This window comes from Triturus cristatus, chromosome 2_2, assembly GCF_964204655.1.
Source record: "Triturus cristatus chromosome 2_2, aTriCri1.1, whole genome shotgun sequence".
Taxonomy (NCBI): Eukaryota; Metazoa; Chordata; class Amphibia; order Caudata; family Salamandridae; genus Triturus; species Triturus cristatus.
This window is the reverse complement of record NC_140582.1, coordinates 855,412,084-855,432,718: the sequence shown is the minus strand read 5'-3', so window position 1 is coordinate 855,432,718 and position 20,635 is coordinate 855,412,084. Positions and strand designations below refer to the sequence as shown.

The following is a 20,635-nucleotide window of genomic DNA, read 5'->3' as shown; positions in this document are numbered from 1 at the left end:
TGGTCACCAATAAACAGGGGGAGCTGAAGAGGGAAGGAAAAGAAAATCTGGTGCCCTCCACTAACATTGAATCCAAACCCTTACTACCAGATTCTCTAACACTCAATGAAAAATTGATCTTTTAAAAAATATCCTCAGAAACATTCAAACTATAAGAGCCCGCCCCTCTATACTTTGGGGCAATATCACTGAGGGTGTGTATACAGCATGAAGGTAAGCACAGTGTCGAACACCAGGGTCAAAAAAGGTTTGAAATAAAATAAAGTAGGAAGTTCCTCACTGAAGCAACCACCAGGAGCCTGTTGGCCAGGAGAACACTGATGACAAACAGACAGTTGGTAGCACTATCTAACAGGCTCCTTGGGGTTCCTCCTGTAAAGCACTTCCTATTTTTTTTTTCTTTCTTTTTACAAACCATTTTTTGTCCCCTTGTGTTTGGCACTGTCCTTTCATTCACACTGCATATACATCTCCTGTCTGGTGGTGCTTGAGAAGGTTGAAATAGGGATTGAATTCCTATGTAATAAAAATATTTAGAAATCCTAGAGTACATATATACAACTCTCATGTTCCATCAATCTAAAGAGCCCCCTTTAAATCCCCAATTCATATTAAATCAGAGACATTTAAGTGGTGGGATCCAGGAATCTTTGGCAAGATCTGTCACTTTCATAACTGGGGTAAGGATTATTCATCCTTTTCAGAATGTTAAAGGGACTACTGAGAAGCATTTGAAACTATGCAATATATTCAATGCTGAAAATTAGCGTTCTTTTATGTGCCAAAATAAACATCACATTTTAAGTGTGGATTGCACCTATCTAGATGCTGAAATTCTGAGATAATAACAAACCTGGATTTATTTCAGATGAATGCAACAGTGAAGCAAATAAACAACCATGTTGCTGGAACCATTTGTGGTGCCTCTAAAATAACTGAAAGAACAAGTCACTTACCTTCGGTAACGCTTTTTCTGGTGGATACAGTATCTGCCTGTGGATTCCTCACCTTATGAATTACCCCTATGCACAGCATTCAACAGAGACCTTTCTGCTCAGCTCTCCCATGTCGACGAGGACGTCACAATGGTACAGCTCCACAAGCAACTCTGCGTGACGTCATTGGAGCCATAAGACCTCGTCGGTGTGCTCATGTCAGTTCCACCCATTTTTTTCCTTGCCTTTGAGGCGAACGTGTAAACCAACAACATTTTCACAAGTATATAAAAACAGCCAAAAACAGGAAATTTCTCTTGCTAGACATTTCCTTTTGTCAAACATCACATGATTCCAACAATAAAACATATAAAAACACACCGATTACTTTTTTTTGGTATAAGCAGACAGGCAACGGGGATGCGGGCATGTCAGTGAGGAATCCACAGGCAGATACTGTATCCACCTGAAAAAGCATTACTAAAGGTAAGTAATTTGTTCTTCTGATGGATACTTCTGTCTGTGGATTCCTTACCTTAAGATTTGCATCCCCAAGCAGTCCCACTCCATGCAGAGGGTGCCTGCCTATGTATACCACAAAATCCTGCAGCACAGAACGTATAAAATGGCCATCCCTCCTCACCAACGAATCCAAGAAACAGTGCTTCGCAAAAGTGTTTCTGCCTTGCGGATGTCTACCACAGGGACACCTCTAGCTAAAGCCGAGAAGACTCCTCACCTCTAGTAGAATGAGCTTGATACCTTCACGGGGCTCATTCTTGGCCAAAGCGTAGCAGAACTTGATACAGAAGATGATCTACCTTGACAGCGTTCTTTTGTGGACATCCTTGCTCTTCATCTTGCCCACATATCCGATGAAGAGTTGGTCGTCCAACCTGAAGTCCCTGGTCCTGTCAAGGTAGAAGCTGACTGCCCTTTTAGGGTCCAGGAGATTAAGTCTTTTCTCCTCCTTTGAAGGGGGAGGGGAGGGTAGAAAGTGGGTAAGGTGACGGACTGCCCCAAGTGGAAAGGAGTGACCACCTTAGGCAGGAAAGCAGCTCAGGTCCTAAGAACCCTCTTTTCCGCATGGAATGATGTAAAAGGAGGCTTGGAGCTAAGAGCTTGCAACTCACTCATCCTCCAGGCTGAAGCGATTGCAACCAAAAATATATTTTTAAACACTAGCAACCTTAAGAAACAATTATGTGGTGGTTCAAATGGTGAACCCATCAAGAAAGTGAGAACCAAATTTAAATCCTACAGAGGCATGGTAAAATGAATGGGAGGAAACCTATTTCTGAGACCTTTAATGAATCTCATAACTATGGGAGATTTAAACAATGAGGGTTGATCTGGTAAACAGGAAAACACCGAAAAGTAGCCCTTAACAGTAGCTACTGCACAACCCTGTTGTGCTAGGGAAAGAGAGAAACTCAGAATATCAGACAAATGGGCCTGCAAAGGATCAATGGATCTCTCTCCACACCATTTAACAAACTTGGCTCACCTACCAGAATATACAGATTTGGTGGAGTGTCTCGTGGCCGAAAGAATAACTTCTACCACATCCGGTGGGAGAGAGAAAGAGCTCAGGTTGCCTGTTCAATTTCCAGGCATAAAGGTGCAGGCTCTGGAGGTGTGGGTGTAGAACCTGCCCGTGCGACTCAGAGAGAAGGTCTGCCCTGAGAGGGAGCCAGAGCGGTGGGTGCAACAAGAGGTAAATAAGGTCTGTGTGCCACAACCTTCATGGGCAATCTGGGGGCGCCTGGTCTTTAAGAATCTTCATCGGAACTCGAGGAATCAAGGGTATGGGAGGATATGTGTGAAGAAGCTGTGAGCCCCAAACGTGTAAAGAAACTGTGAGCCTCAATCTAACTGAAACACGTCCTCCAACGTCCCCCGCGACGGATACTGGAGACTGCAGAGCAACGGGCAATGCATGTTCTCGTGAGTAGCAAACCGGTCCAATCGAAGAAACCCCCACATCCTGAAAATGGACAACTTCTGGATGGAGACACCACCCGAATACTACCGACAGATTGTCCACGCGCACGTTCAGGTCTCTGGCCAGAAGATTTGCGATCATGCAAATCAAATGGTCTTGAGCCAAGGACCTGAGTCGCAGAGTCACTCTGGAAAGAAGATACGACCCTACTCCTCCCGGTTTGTTGATGTACCACATCACGGTAGTAATGTCCGTCAGGACCTGAACCGATTGACTGTGAAGGGAGGGAAGAAAGGCTTTGAGAGCCAAACGTATCACCAGCAATTCCAGAAGATTGATGTGAGATGATCTTTCCTCTGGAGACCAAAGGCCTTTGACCTCCAGATCCCACAAAGATATGCTCACAACCCTAGAGTGGAGGCATCCGTTACCACTGAGGCCAACAGAGAAGGAGGTTGAAATGGCTTCCCTTGAGACAGGTTGCCTGGAACACTCCAACATAGAAGCTCCGCTGCCGTCCCTGGGGATTCTGACTAACTCTTCGAGATTTCTATTGTGCGGAAACCACTGCCTGTGGAGGCACCACTGGAGGGCTCTCATATGCCAAGCATGCATGGTTGACCAACAGTATGCAGGAAGCATACAGACCAAGCAGGTGCAAGACATTCAGGACTGGAACAGCCGCTCCATTCTGCAAAAAAATGGAATCATAGCCTGGATGTCTTGAATCCTCGGTTAAGGAGGGTAAGCAGGACTCAGTAGTGTCCAGTACTGCCCCTATTGACAGGTTGCACTGAGAGGGCACCAGGTAAGATTTGGGTATATTCATCAAAAACCCCAAGTCGAACAGTTGTCACCTGCAAGTGATGCAGCACCATCTCTCGAGACTTTGCTTTGGGCAGCCAGTGATCCAGATAGGGGAAAACAGGAACCCACAGCCTTCGGAGATGTGCTGCCACCACTGTCATCACCTTCGTGAAGACTCAAGGTGCGGAAGTAAGGCCGAATGGAAGAACCGCAAACTGGTAGTGTTAAGACCCCACCGTAAAATTAAGATACTTCCGATGCGACTTCAGGATGGGTATGTGAAAATACGCATCCTGTAAATTGATCGACACCATCCAGTCTTCTTTCTGAAGCGCAAGAAGAACCTGAGCCAGGGTCAACAAATTGAATTTCTCCTGTTTGAGGTAAAAACTTAAAAACCCTGAGGTCTAGGATCAACCTCAACTGACCGTCCTTTTTGGGGATCAGGAAGCACCAGGAGTAGCATCCTTGACCTCTTTCCTACCCTGGAACTACCTTGATCGCACCTTTTTGCAGTAATGACAGAACCTCCTGCAGGAGAAGCAGACGGTGCTCCTCTGAGCACGAACCCTGGCGGGGAGAGAAAGGAGGAGGGAATTCCCAGAAGGGTAGGGTGTGCTCACTCTCTATGATGTTCAACACCCAGAAATCTGTAGTAACAGACGTCCAATGTTGTAGAAAATGGGACACCCGTCCTCCCAAAGGATAGCATGCCCTAGGATGGACGAGCTAGAGCAGCTTCCCTGCCGTACCAGTTGGAGGGACAGAAAAGGAGGAGGAGGAGGAGACTTGCTGGCGTGCTGCACCCCACAGACAACCTCTGCCTTTTCCCCAGTAAGATCTGTACCAGGGATTGTTGCTGCTGCTGTGGCTGCTGCCTGGCATGAAAGGACAAGTTCCAACGATATACACAAAACTTGGGATATCCAAAGCCCCTGGACTGAGACTTGAGACCCAAAGAACTTGTCATGGCTCTACTGTCTTGAAAGCGCTGCAGCGCAGAGTACACTTTTGCCCCAAACAGTCGAGAACCATCGAACGGCAGATCTATCAAGCTGGCTTGGACATCAGGGGAGAACTCTGAACCAGGTAACCAAGCATGTATCCTGGTGGCCAGAGATGATGCCATCGCCCTGGCAACCGAGTCAGCCGTGTCCAGACTTTGACCTTACAGGCCACAGCCTGGTCATCCGTTAACACCTCCGAAAAATGCCCTGGAATGTATCGTCCCACAAGGCACATCGCATTTGTTGATTTAAGAGCCATACTGCCTGACGAGAATACTTTTTTTGCAGACTGCTCCACACATTTCGATTCCCTATGCAGGTGTAGATGGAAATTACCCTGCAGACTGCTTTGAGGTGCACAAAGCCTGGATGACCAAACTTTCTGGTGATGGATGAGTGGACAGGAAAGCAGGATCCCTCGGAGCCACCTTGTACCTCCCTTGATACAGACCTGGACACCGCTGGAGCAGTCACAGGCTTCTGCCATACATCAAAGATGGGCTCAGTCAAAGCCTCGATATAAGGGAGTAAAAACTCCAAAATAGGAGGAGGAGAATGGAGCACCTCAGGCAAGATGTTAGACTTTAATTCTGCTGTGGGAAGTAGCAATTCCAGCAGATTCGCTGCCTTCCTGTTTACGGCATGATGAGGTAACCTCCTGCGTTGGGAGACCTTACAGAGATGAGAGCTTCCATTCAGGAGAGTTATCCAAGCCACTAGCCTCCTGAAGACCTTCAAAATCAAGATCAGGATCAACAATCTCCCCTTCCTCATCCTCTCCATACTCCTCGTAATATTCTTCCTCTATTAAATTTCTGCTCCTCTCTCCAAGACCTCATTCTTGCAACAGGCGTCGGTGGTGCCAGACGCGGTGCCGGTGACTTCGGGATCGGCGTTGAAGGGAGGTCTACTGGAACAGTAGTAGATGCCAATCGAGTCGACGCCGGTTCAGAACCAGAGGAGCCGGGGAAGATACAACCAGTGGCACGCGCCCATCCAGAGATTGTACCGGCGTCGAATATCTCGGTGTCAGGAGAGGCCGGCTCCCTGGAGTCATCGGCATTAAAGTCCCCTGAGAGAAAGGACGCGGCAAGCCTCCCAAGGAATGTGCCAGCGGACCCATGGGGCCAACAGGCGCACCAGTGGGTTTGCCGCTTTAGCAAACAAGCCTAACATTCCACTTAAGAAATACGATGGATCCATACCTGGATTTGGGAAGGCAGGATAAACCAGATCCGGCACAGTAGGCTCTGAGTCGCTGAAGAGTGGAGAACATTCGGTTCTATCTCTGGCGCCGGAGACCCTAGAGCACAGGTCTTCAAATTGTGGGGCGCGCCCCCGTGGGGGGGGGTGTGGATGGGTTCCCAGGGGGGCGCAAAGGCCTCTGCAAGCACATGTAAATGAAGACGCCTGGAAGTGCAGCGATGTTTATTTGCTGCATTTCCAGGCTGTCTTCATTTACTCTGACGCCCTCAGAGTGCCTTGGGGCCAGAGGTCAGTGGGTGTGCTGCTTGGGGCTGGGCTGGGCAGTGTCTGGAGCACACTGGGTTTTTCACAGGTCTTCAAAGACCATTTGCATACCTTTGAAAACTGTTTTTTTTTTCTTTTTCCAGTACCCCCTGGGCCCCGACTCTGCCTATTCCTCCTTACATTTGTATTTTAAATATAGTGCTATAGTGTGAAAATGCATTTCATGAAAAGGAACATAAAAAAGGGTTGCTAATAGAAAAAATGCCAGCCATGTATGTTTAAAGAGCCTGCAAAGACCTTCCTTTGACACTAAATAGGGTTTTAAATAAAAAAGTATGTATTCATTTGTAATTTGACTTTCTGTCTGTTCCTTTTATTTTCAGTCATAAAACATTCAGGCAGCCCTAGAACACATTTAAAGTGCTTTATATTTGCTTTTCGAAGTACGCACAGATAAGTGCTGAAAATAGGGCTTTAGGTGACTGGGAAGAAATCGAAGCTGCTATGTCATCCCTAGCCTTAGGGAAAGCGATGGGATCAGACTCGATCCCCTTAGAGTTTTATATTAAATTTAGGAAGTCTCTAGAGGGGATAATGAATACAGTATTTCAAGCAGCATTCGCCGGGGTTACCCCGGCCACATGGTCCCAAACAGTGATAGTAGTTTTTAAGAAGAAGGGAAAGGATCCTTATGAGCTCTCTTCATATCGACCAATCTCCCTAATTAACGCTGATAATAAAATCTACTCGAAATGTCTGGCAAGGAGATTGGGGGAAGTCATTAGCCCTCTAGTCTCATTACAACAACATGGCTTTATCGCTGGGAGGGGAACTACCGATCATATCAGACTACTTATCTCTGTGTTTGATTGGGCTCAGGCTAGGGGTGTCCCGGTTGGGGCTGCCCTGTTGGATGCCGAGAAGGCATTTAACAGGGTTTCCTGGGAATTTCTGTGGGTAGTAATGAGGTGGAAATCATTCCCTAATGAGTATATACGGGCAATACAGTCGATGTATCTTTCTCCGATGGCAACAGTTCGGCTGGGGGGGGGAAGAATCTCAAAGCTTTTTGGTTAACAGGGGCACTCGGCAGGGGTGCCCTTGTTCTCCACTCCTGTTTGCCTTGTTTATAGACCCCCTTATTGGAAAGCTTAGAGTCCGACATGGAAATAGTACCGGTAACCACGCAGACATATTTAGCCAAAGTTCTAGCATATGCCGATGACTTGGCAGTTTTGTCATCAGACATGAATAGAGCCATTCGTAGAATCGAAGCCATAACGGAGAATTTAGGAGTAATGTCCGGCTATAAATTAAATTTGGGGAAGACTCAGGTGCTCCATACAGAGGTCGGATTGCCATTGGAGGTTCACGTGGAAGTGGTTACGGAGGCAATCTATTTGGGTATAATTATCTCATCCCAAATTTATAATATTCCGACGATCAATGTGGATCCTATACTCGCCTTCTCAAATAAAATCTTGGAGCGAATAGACCGGCTGCATCTCTCCTTATATGGAAGGGTTAATGTTTTAAAAATGCCCATCTTCCCAAAGTTCCTATACCTGTTTCGGGCTATACCAATGCTTTGCCCAAAGCTTGTATACTCTAGAATAGAACGAATGTGCTCATGATTCCTTTGGGGTTATCGTCGCTCTAGAAGGGCTATTAAGTGGCTCTATCTGCCGGTCGATCGAGGTGGCTTTGCTCTCCCAAATTTCTATCTATATCATCTATCCTCGCTACTCCAATTAATGGGGATCCTGGTTTGGGGCAAGTTGGCAGTCCTTGATCCGGCTTTCTCTCAGTCTATATATGAGTGGTGCTTGGGAGAATCTGCACAAGGTTTACTTTTAAAAGTGTTGGAGCCAAGTTACTACAAAAAAACTAGGTTTAAGATCATTCAGACGGCCTATTCAGTCTGGAAGAGGGTGCGTAAACAACTAGGTATCCCAACCATTATCAAATATACACCCTTGGATTCGTCCGCATTACCGCCCGCTGTATTTCAGGATGCGATAATGCGCAGGTGGGCACAGTATGATATTAGACTAGTAGCGGATCTATTAGAGCAGGGCGAGATTCTATCTTTCTTAACTCTACAAGAACGATTTGGTGTTGGGAGGGCTGATTTCTTTAAGTATTTGCAGGTTAGGAGTTTTCTACAGGCCGCAATGGCGGGGGGGAAATTTCAGCAAAGGCAGATCCATATTTTGGAGTTAATAAAAATGAAGTGTAAAATAGGGCAAATATATACAGAATTTATGTTAATACAACCTGATGATATGGATAGACAGGAAGCATTATGGAAGGAGAAAATGGTGCTAAACAACCTGGACCTGCATCTGGTAATGCGAACTGCCAGCTCCATTTTGCTTTCTGGTAGTCTTAGAAGCCAACCATACATGGCCACATTTAACTTGTATTATACGCCGGGGAAGATAGCAAAATGGAAGGTGGGGAGGGGGACTAACTGTGCCAGATGTGGATATTATGCAGCAGATTCGATTCATATGTTTTTTTTGTGTCCTGCCCTTCAGCTCCTCCTTATGGATATAGAACGGTTCTTGCTGCAAATTTTGGGAATGCCTATATCTGTTACAGCCTCTCTGGTTATGTTTGGAATTGAATTTGGTGCTGTGTCAGGTAGATTATCAACATCTTATAGAGGCTTTAAGTTTATCTGTATGTCAGTATTGAGGTTATGTATAACATCTCAGTGGCTGGACCCGGAGCCCCCGACCTTTATAAGCTGGAGGGCTAAACTAATTTCCATATATAATACGGAATTTGCACTATACAAACTGAAAGGCATGGCAAAAAAAAAAATGGGGGCTGCAATATGGGATCCGCTTAGAATATGGGCACAGCAATGACATTTAACTCTTATTTTTTTGTTTATTGCTGTTCTTTTTTTTTCTTTGTGTTTTTCATGTTTTTTGTTGCTGTTGACAAATTATTGATGTAGAGTCGGAAACTTTGATGTATCTCATGTTCTATATGTTGTGATTAGACGCAAATGGTCTGTTAACTATTTTTTTTTGTCCTCTCTGAATCATCAATAAAACTTTAAAAAAAAAAAAGTGCTTTATATTTGCTTTTCGAAGTACGCACAGATAAGTGCTGAAAATAGGGCTTTAGGTGACTGTTTATTTTTGTACCGTCTGCAACATCAAAATAATAAGCTGGCAACCCTAATCATAAGACTAGAAGTTTGTTGCAGGATCAGCACATTATTTATTTCCTTCACCCTCGATTCCTTGATTTAATTCCATAGTAGCAATAGTTTAACTTCTATCTGAAACCCTATGCCCCTCAATAACATGCTCTTTAACTTCAAGTGTCTGGGAATTCGCCCTGCATTCAGACAACTCACTCCTCATTCTCACCCTTCACTTTCACACTCACCCTGCACTCACAGCGCTTAGTTATGGTTTTCCCGCATTTGCCACACAATCCATCGTCTGCTGTATAATTTGCAGATTGAAAAATGCAGCAACACATGTTACCTCACAGTGGAAGGCCCTTTCTAAAGGTTGACTGGTCACCTTTCTGTTGCTTATTGCTATATGTGGGTGTTAATGTGGTACTTATGAGGGGCAATAAAGGCCAGGACAATGTTAACAAGTGTAAAAATAGCAAAATAATGCAGTAATGCTATCACAAAATATGCAGCATTATTTGCCTTTGCTTGCTGCAGAATTTAGTCAACCATGCTGCATAATTTGGTCTTCTCCTGCCGCATAATTCCAATGGCCCTGTTTATAGTGCTATGAGGTCCCAGCCTGTGGCAGAAAGCACTGAGAATATGCAAGTCATTATTTTAAAACAGTATTTACATACTCTAAGCTAGGCTGCTGCAACATGATACAGTGATTGAGATAAAACAAGTTCTTACAAAACATACTTTTTAATAATAAGTAATCAAACTGTATCAAATGCAGACATTTTTGTAAGTGTCTCCAACTAGTCCAGATCCCAGCTGATAACTCCTTTACATTACATCTTAAAAAGAATAGATCTTTGCCACCATAAAGCTTTAAGCAGATCCACTGGAATTATTCAGCAGAAGAGGACAACATTATGCGGAAGGTTTGACTAAATTATGCAGCAAGAAAAAGGTAAATTATGCGGCACAATGCACCACATTTTGTAGTTAGCATTACTTCATTATTTTGTCATTTTAACTCACGGTAACACTGTCAGGGGAAATATTTCACCTCATTAGTACCAGTGTAGCACCCAAATACAGCAGTAAGCAACTACAAGATTACCAGTCAATCTTTGCAAAGGGCCTTGGCACTGCTCCAGAACACTTTGTCACGCTTTAAGTAACTTTTGTTCCGTTTGAGCTAGAATCAAGCTTTTGTTGTTGAAATCTGCAGATTATGTAGCAAATGCAGTCCACTGATAATTATGTGGAAAATGCTGCTGCAGAAACTCATTAAGTCCATGGTTTCTTTTTAACTTTCTGCACTACCACCCACACTTCAATTTCAGGCAGAGGCATCTCAAAGTCAGTATTAACTATTCAGGGGCAGTTTTTTGTGTGAAAGCGGAGTCCATGGGGTAGCAGGTAGAAGGCCAGCAGGGTTGCATTCAGATGCAGAGCCCTAATCCTCTCGATCCTTGGGGCCTCACAGTAATGGTCTAGGAGACAGAGGAAAGGAGCGAGATTCATAGATATTGTCAAAGAGAAGGCCCAGAATTGGGAGCACTTTATGCAGACTCATTTTTATGTTAACAAATGGCCATAGACAGCTACTTCAGAGAGATACCCTAAAGAAGGGGACAATACAAGTGTTTTTGTTGTTTTTTAAAGGGACATTCATTAGTGAAGCTGGTACTGCTACCAAGTATGTAAGTGGCCACTGCTGGTTATCATAAAGGAGCAGATGCAGCAGGACTGGGGCCCAGGGGTTTGGGGGACCCACTGCATCACAATTATGACTGTCTACCTTTAAAAAAGGGGCATCAGAGCTTATTGTCCTTTCAAGCATTAGGACAGAGGTGATGATCCATCATGGAGGGGAAGAGGTAAAAAAGGCAAAGGAGATAGCCTGCTACTCAGGCATTTGCTGTTTTATAAGTCTCATATTTGGTGCAGTTCTTAAGCTATAGAAAAAGTATTCCTGAAATCATCTCATAAGCCCCGCTCCCTGCACGCAGCCATGTCCCTCCCGCTCCTCCAATCCTTGTCATAAAGTTTTGGAGGGGGGGCCTGACCTCAAAATATTTTGCTTGGGGGGGGCTCAGAGTAAAAAAGTTTGAAGACCTCTGCCCTAGAGCCAGAGCTGCGGTGGTCCGCTTCGGCAACTGTGGAGGCATCGCTTCTCTTTGATTCAGTGGAGTCACCGCTCTTGGAAATGGAGTCACCGCTCTCGGAGACAGAGTTACCTCAGGAGATGGAGAGATTTCATCCTTCTGATAACGCCTGGTAACCAGGGACACCAACTTCAAAGCCGCATCCTTCGAGGAACAACGCTGAGACCCATGACATTGCTTTTTTTGTGTTACTTCTACGGCCTCGAAGTATGTGGAATTGGCAACTTGGAGAGGGAACTTGATCATCTTCGACTACTTTTTTGTTTCTTGGCTTTTGACATGAACAATTTGGCCTCCCTCTCCTTCAGTGCTTTGGGATTCGTGTGCGTGCAAGATTAACACTGTGCGACGTTGTGGTCGACGAAAGACACCACATTCTTCATGGGGGTCAATAACAGACATTTGACCTCCCACATTCCCTGGATATCTTGAAACCAGATTTCCTGTGAGTAGCCAACGTCGTTGCTACGAAGACATCACGACATGTAACAGAAACTCCCAGAAATGGAGAGCCCTGGGAAAAAACGTTACGCGTCGACAGCGTGGAAAAAAGGTAACTGAGGTCAGCACATCGACTAGGCCTTCTTATGGCTTTTGATGACACCACATGGAGTCGCATGTGGAGCCATACCATTGGAACGTCCTGGTCGACATGGGAGAGCTAAGGAGAAAAGTTTCTGCGGAATGCTGTGCATGGGCTTGATTCATAAGGTGAGGAATCCACAAGGCAGATGTATCCATCAGAAATATATATTTAATCAGTAATATTATTATACCACATATTCCATCCACTTACATTTATAACCAGTGCACATAGCTGGAACTGCTCTGGTGTGATAATTTCATGATAGCAAGGTTCCTGAGCAAGTTTCATGATTGCACCTCCAGCAGCAAGCCGCAGACGAGACATCTCAGATTTACTGAAAATAAACAAAATTGTGGTTTAATGGAGGCAAGGCTACTTTGTGTATTAATAAGCCTCGCAATTGTTACAGAATAAATCAATGAACAAATCACAGAGACTGACGTAAAGGCGAAATGTTGCTTAAAGCACACAAGTGGCACCGAAATATCTTTAGCAGTGACAACGCGGTCATCCTCAAGAAACAGCATGCACACGATATTTCCTTTCTCTCAGCATCAATTCAAGCATACAAGCAGCACGGAAACGAAGAGAAGGTCTACTACAGCACCAAATCAAACATTAGCAAAGTCAAATGGCCTGGGTTTAATGAGACTGTATGCAAACACAGGCTTGCATAAACAATGGTTCCATGTGAAAGCCCATTAAAGTCAGACCTACTGGGTTTGCAATGCTTTGTAGTACTACTAGTGGTGGCACTGTTAGTGGAGTATTGGAGCTATTTGTGTAAGTACTGGCAGCGGAACCGGCACTGGCGATTGCGGGAATGGTATTAAGCAGTAGGGTTTTTAGGTCTCGCCTGACCCAGCGCATGCGCTGGACTGGTGAGACTTATTGAGAGGGCTCCAAAAAGTGCTACCAGGCCAGCCTAGAGCTACAGTGCATGTGCGCGGGCGTGTGCTTTACCGCGAATACTTTCACGGCCGCTTGGCATAGCCAATAGGTCTCGCTTTTGGGACCTTATAAGTATTTAGTTATGCAAGTGTTGCATGGCTAAACACTTATAAGGTCCCAAAGGTGAGACCTATTGGCTATGCCAATGCTTGTTTTGTGGTACTGATCGTTCGGTATTGTATAGGACTGTGGTTGTGCCAGTTTCATTAATTTTTTTAAAAAAAGATTGCATTCAGTAAACAATGCATGTATGAAGTAATGAACAGAAGAGTTAAAAAGTGAGTTGGTTCAGTGCACTTTGTGTACTATAGTAGCTAGGGCCCTGCAAAGCAAGCACTTCACTGGAGGTAGAAGGATAAACAGTAGAATGAAGTGAGAGGTATTGCTCCTCTATGCCGAGCTAAGATGCGACTGTCAACTTTCAGTCATTAAACTCAAAGAGGGACAAAACAGTCAACTTTGAAAGGTTGGGTACAACCACTTCAAATTTATTGGAAACACAATAGCTCTCGTTAGAAGAGCTGCACTGTGGAGCACCCCAGGTCATTTGATACCGAGGAGGAAGACCCTGAGAGATTAGGACTTGTGCTGACGGGGCCCGGAGCCAGGGTAGGACAGATGCTAGTTGCGCTGCCTCCTCACCATCAGAACAATGAAGTGCTCTGCTATCCCCGTCTGCACAAGCCTAATCTCTGGGGGTCTTCCTCCCTGGGATCAAATGACCCGGGTGGTTCAACTGCATCTGGTTACTAGTTAGGAATCACTGGACCAGGTTTGCGGTAGTGCTAAAGAACCTTTGAATCACCCTTTTGGTCCTGATTAAGTGCCTCCAGACCAGTTAGGGGCTAATTAGGCATGAAACATGTCAACACTATGCATCACACTAGCCCTATAGGATAATTACATCCAGCTGGGGTTCACTATTTTTAGTTAGACTAGTGCCCCTTGGAAATAAATACATTAGTTTAGACTCCCCTAGACCTATTTTAACCTTCACACTCATTGCACTACCTAGCCCACACACCCGCACTCACCCTACAGCTTCATCAATAAACAGATCTCCGCCAAAGAGCCCCTTCGTGGGTGCCCGTCGGGCATTGCAGCGCCGGCCTGACGAGGAGCAGGCCCAATGTTAAAGCATGACATCCTTCAGGGTGTGTGAGGGCACTTATTAGAAAACCCATCCTTTCCCCCTCCATCCTTAGGAACTGCACACCCCAAGTGTTTGTCACTTCTACAGTACCCCCAACTGGCATATGAGGTCACCGCAACAAGGCAGTACAGGCTTGGTGCTCCCCACATGCCACTTGATACACAGCTTAGTTCACAACGGTTATCTCCTGGCATACGGAGGTCAAACATTCACTCCTGCCCACAGGCAACTGCCCACCAATGCACAGCTGCCTCCTCACACTGGGAGTCCTCTTGCTAAAGCTCCCTACTGGACCTTCCTCGTCACAGTCAGAAGTCTTGCAGAGCTTCCCTTCTCACACAGACTGTCTGGTTGGCAGATGATACCTTTTGAGGTTTCAACCGCCCCTTCTTATAGTCCATTTCCAGACATCAAATGTGATTTAGGGTCTGGGTTTTTGAAGTTTTATGTTGGGGTTTTGCTTCTTTTGATGCAAATACTTCACCCTCTTCCTCTTGAAAGGATGTCAGTCACAGCAGGAGAGAATGTCAAGCGGATAGTCCCACAACACAGGCCATGGGAGTGACTAGACCTCACACCTGGATGCCAGCCACAGCTTTATGTGCATCTAAATGTAAATCCTGGGCTCCCAGCCTCACTTTTTATGATTCCCTTATTAGCCTAATTTCTTTCCTGAGATGTGTCCAGGCTCCTTCCTTGTGATCTATCACAATCCCATAACACCCTGTTGAAGTGTACAGGGGGAGTCTCTCTCTCCCTTCCTCCAGTGTGTCCCACCCAGCTCACAGGAATGCAGCAATACACAAATCTGTTGGAGAGCGGGGGGAGATTCCTGTCTTCACCAGGCAGGCCTATGCTTCCCAAAATGGAACCCAGAATCCTCCATGTAACACACCAATGCAGGCACACTTTTCACTCTGTGTACATATACAGCACACATACTGTCTAGTACTGACACCAACCCAGGTGCATCTACATTAAGCACACAATCCCCATGAACAGAAAAGTACCATTTGTGGGTTGTGACATGGTGTGCTATTCACAAACACACAAAACTGCCAACACACACACACACTATGCACGAGCTGCACAACACTTCACTTTTTGTGTGTTGTACTTCTTGCAAGCGCTCACACACCCAGCACATGCTTCCATTGCGCACACACTGCACAGCACTACATTTCTCATGAAATGTATTCCTTTTAGGTATACATACACTCAGTGCATGCACAAACTATGCTTGCACTTGCGCAGCACTGCTCTATTCCTGAACTATACTCTCCCCAGGCGCTCTCACACATCCAGTGCAGTCACTATTCCTGTGCTGCTTAGCATTCAACATCCAATTGATGTAGGCCAAGAGTAAATTAGGCACACAGGAGAGGAACTTTAAAAATAGTGAGTGAACCTGTAGGCCTCAGTTCAGTGACAGAATAAACAAGCATTGGCATAGCCAATAGGTCTCGCCTTTGGGACCTTATAAGTATTTAGCCATGCAACAGTTGATGTTGTTACACCAAGGATATTGTGCTGCATAACTAAATACTTATAAGACCCCAAAGGCGAGACCTATTGGCTATGTCAATGCTTGTTTAATCCTTCCCATTGATCATGAGACGAAGGGCCAATGACTGCTATTGGGAGCCAACACAAACATATGAAAGGCAGAGTGGTGGAAATAGTTGAAGTACTTCAGTAAAAAAATATCTTGATTAAATACAGTAAACTCAATGAAAAAAGACAGCTCACCAGAGAGGTAATGTTGTCAACAGTTAAACCATAGCCCGTCTACCTTACAGTACGAAAATAAAAAATAAAAGAATACTGTTTCAGAAATAAAGAATTCTGCAGGGAAACCTCTTCTTAGCAAAAGCAAATATATTTCAAAAAGAGTGTAGCAGTCAGGATAGAAAGTCCAGTATTAACACACAGATTATAGTTATATTTGAGAACAATGTGCAATATGACACGCTTAAAAAGGTGGGCACAGTGACGCGAGACATTGGTGCTTTACAGAAAACGGCACAGTCACGTCATGCAATGATATTTCAAGAGAACACTTCAAGTAAGAAACTGAATTCGGAGTGCCAGAGAAACAAGGAATTCAAGGAATGGAGCGTCCTGCGCGAGAGCGAGCACCAGGCCATATGTTTTGAATTATCGCACCCGTGTCTGGTCAAGATAATTCAAAACATATGGCGCCGTGCGCGTAACCGCAAGCAATAGGCCACACATGCACAAGCGTATGTGTGGTGAGCTTTTTGAAGCCCTTACAATAAGTCTCGCTGCTAGGCGAGACCTAAAAGGAACAGTTCACTCCTATTGATCACTACATATTATGCTGCCACCACCGCGTTCCTGCTACTTAACTCGGTGAAGACAGTAGACCTCCACCACTATGAGGGTAGCTCTTTGGGCGTCATTCCTGGATGAAGACTGTACTTTGCTAGAAAGGGCTATGTGATTGCTCACACGCATGATTCATGTTTGCTTATGACAATAAAAATCACTTTAGGGATCCAGACAACAGTAGATTGGCACTCAGGAAAGGGGTACACGTCTTATGATGCAAAAGACTTTTCCGTCCAGACTACAACAGAGTTGAGACCCTTATGAGACCAATAGGATTAAATGGTGTAAACATCATATCACCAAACCATATGAAGCAGTTAACAAAAGTGAGGAACACTCATTCCCCAAAAATGAAACAAAATAACAGTTACTGAGGAGAGCTTTAAAAAGGGCATTAAGACAAAGGACTTAATGTCCAGGAAATGAGATCGGAAATTAAAAGTGTATATGAATACATTTCACACAAAATCATTAAGATGTCGGTCACTACAGAATAATCAAAATTACATTAGAGCATATACCAAGCTCAAAAGCGGAAGTAAAAATCTTTATACAATGAATTTGTCTCCAATTATGTAACTCTCCAAAGGGGCACTGTTCATACAACAGTATGATGGGTAAGGTTCAATTGTGATCAGATGGCAGAATCCAACTATACGTAATTGACATAGTACTGGACCGTAAATTCCACAGTTTTCCAAGACTTATTTATAATTTGAAGTAGATACAGTTACTTGCCTAGAATCACACTATATTTTACTTAAGTGCAGAAGCGAAGATCAGAACTCCGGTCTCTAGGTTGAAGACTGAACAACGCTGCCAGAAGAAAACATCTTCTCTTTCCACTCAAGATTGCCAGATGGACAAAATTCTTGAAAACATCACAAATGTTTATCAGAACCAAAGGACAACTATACAACAATCATCTAGTTTCACAAATGAACACGTTGCTTACCTTCGGTAACTATATATCTGTAAGGGACATTAGTTAGTGATAGATTCCTTACCTTAGAATTACCCCCAGGCGTCAGACTGGATCCGGAAGTTTTCGTCAGCAGTACCCCTGCGCGTCGGTAGGCGTCATTGTGCGGCTCCGCGCACGTCGCTGGCGTCGTAGTCGCCGAGAAGACGTCGCTGGAGCTACTTAGACGCGCCCACGCACGTTCACGTCAGTTCTGTACACGACTTTCTGAGCCAGGAACGCAGAGCCATGCAAGATACTGATCACTGGTGCATTGAAACTAGGGCCCTGCAAGGGATGACCTTAACCCTAGAAATCAGTTCGCAGAACGGGAAGGAAGGGTGGGGCGGTAAGGAATCTATCACTAACTAATGTCTCTTACAGATGTATCATTACCAAAGGTAAGTAACTTGTTCATCTGAAAGAGACACGTTAGTGACAGATTCCTTACCTTAGACTAGATACCCCAGCAATACTAACTCCAGTGGTGGGTCTGCGAACCAAGATCACACCAGAAAGTCACAGAGAACAGGATGGCCAAAGAAGCCGTCTCTCTGGACCAGACTGTCAAGGCAATAAGACTTAGTAAAAGTGTGCAGCGAGGCCCACGCGGCTGCCTGACAGATTTCTTGCAGGGGAACACCATGTCCCAAAGCAGTAGTAGCTGCTGTCGCCCTGGGAGGATGGGTGCGCAAATCCACCTGAGGTTCCTTGTTAGCCACAGAATAACAGGCTTTGATACACAAGATAAACCAGCGGGACATAGTCCTCTTGTGCACAGCCCGGCCTTTCATGGCATCTACGTAGCCAACAAAGAGCTGGTCATCCACCCGGAACTGTTGTGTGTGATTCAGGTAAAAGGAGAGCGCACGTTTTGGGTCCAGATGGTGGAGCCTCTCTTCCTCTCTGGAAGGGTGCGGAGGCGGAAAGAAAATGGGCAAGGTGATACGTTTGCCCTATGTGGAAGGGAGTAACGACCTTTGGCAAGAAGGAAGGACGAGTGTGGAGCACAACCTTGTCCGGATGAACCGACAGAAAGGAAGTTTAGAGGAAAGAGCCTGGAGCTCACTCACGCGCCTAGCGGAGGTGATGGCAACCAGGTAAGCAGTCTTCAAAGTTAGCAAACGAAGAGGACAGTTGTGAAGCAGCTCAAAAGGAAAGCACATCAAATAAGTAAGAACCAGATTAAAGTCCCACTGTGGCATCACAAACGGAATATGAGGGAAAAGGTGAGTAATGCCTTTGAGAAATTTATTTACGACAGGGGACTTGAAAAGAGAGGGCTGATCAGGAAGCCTGAGAAAGGCCGAAATTGCAGAAAGATAGCCCTTAATAGTGCCCAGAGCCCTACCAGGCCAAAGAAAGAAGGAACAAAAGGACTTCTGAAAGATGGGCAGAAAGAGGGTTCACATCGTTTGCTGTGCACCATGCCACACAAATTTGTCCCACCTGCAGGCGTATACCGATTTAGTGGAGGGACGCCTGGCTGCCAGAATGAAATCACAGACTTCAGGAAGCAAGTCAAATGGAATCAACTGTCGCCGCTCAATCTCCACTCAGAGGTGGAGGCTGGACAGGTTCAGGTGGAGGACCGTCCCATGCTGCTGCGACAGAAGATCCTCCCGCAGAGACAGTCAGATCGGGGGATCCACGCTCATACTGAGTAGCTCGGGATACCAAACTCTTCGAGCCCAGTTCGGGGCCACAAGAATGACTTGGGCCTGGTCACGCCTGATCTTCAGCACTTTGGGTAGAAGTGGTATAGGCGGAAAGGCTTACAATAGACCGCAACTCCATTCGTGACGAAAAGCGTCACCGAGCGAGTGCCGCCTCGGAAATTCCAACGCGCAGAACTGCTGACATTGCGCGTTCTCTTCGGTGGCGAATAGATCTAACCAAGGCTCTCCCCACTGTTGAAAGAGACCTTGCACCACCTCCGAGTGAAGAAACCATTCCTGATCCATCATGCACCTGCAGCTGAGTTTTACCACCCTGGCATTCAAAGAACCTGCCAAGTGTTGAACCACCAAGGAAATGCCTTGATGTTCCAGCCAAGTCCAGATACGCAGAGCCTCCTGACATAGGGTCCACGACCCCACTCGCCTTGCTTGTTGCAGTACCACATGACGGTGGTGTTGCCTGTGAACACCTGCACTACTCTCCCCTTGACAGAGGGAAGGAATGCCTTCAGTGCAAGTAGGAGCTCCAGAAGGTTGATATGGAGCCTGAACTCCGCCAGAGACCAGAGGCCTCTGATCTCCACCTCTCCCATGTGGCCCCTCCTATCACAGGAGGGACACATCCGTCACCACCGTGTGCTCTGGTTGGGGAAGGGAGAGTGATCTGCGGCTGACCCAATGCTGGTTCATCAGCCACCACTGCAACTGCTGTGCAGTGCCCTAAGAGATCTGGACGTACTTGGACAGGTCCCCGTGACACTGCGCCCACTGAAACTTCAGGTCCCACTGCAGAGCTCACATATGCCACCTGGCATGATTGGTCAGCAGGAAGCAGGAGGCCATGATGCCCAGCAGCCTCAAGGTCATCCTGACCGAAACACACAACAAGGGCCGAAAGATCGGAATCATAGCCCGAATGTCCCGGACTCTCTGTTCGGGAGGATAAACCCGAAACTGCTCCGTGTCCAGAACCAATCTAATAAAGAGGAGCTTCTGAGAGGGAATCAGGTGCGACTTTGGAACATTGATGGAGAACCCCAGCAAGTGCAGGAGGTCCACCATAGTCTGGAGGTGGGAGACGACAGCCTGGGGCGAGCCCGCCTTCAACAGCCAGTCGTCGGGATAGGGTAGGACTGAAACCCTGATCTGCGCAGATGAGCTGCGACCACCGCCATTACTTTCGTGAACACCCGAGGGGTGCTGGTAAGGCTGAAAGGGAGCAGGGTTTACTTAAAGTGCTCATGGCCTACCGTGAACCACAGGTAACGTCGGTGGGTCGGCAGGATGGGGATATGAAAACAAGCGTCCTGCAAGTCCAACGCTACCATCCGGTATTGCGGGTCTAGAGCAGACAAGACCTAGCAAGTGTGAGAATCTTGAACTTCTGCTTCCGGAGGAAGCGATTGATGTTCCGAAGGTCTAAGATAGGACGCAAGCCCTTGTCCTTCTTTGGAACCAAGTAGT

General features: G+C 45.9%; 1 protein-coding gene across 1 annotated transcript in view; it reads right to left on the bottom strand.

Annotated features, from left to right (window-relative positions):
- PDS5A (PDS5 cohesin associated factor A) overlaps nt 1-20,635 on the bottom strand; it is a 1,513,477-nt gene that overhangs the window by 554,626 nt on the left and 938,216 nt on the right. The window contains exon 24 of the mRNA XM_085642237.1: nt 12,286-12,409. Within this exon, the coding sequence (XP_085498363.1) occupies nt 12,286-12,409 (124 nt within the window). The remainder of the gene's footprint in view (nt 1-12,285; nt 12,410-20,635) is intronic.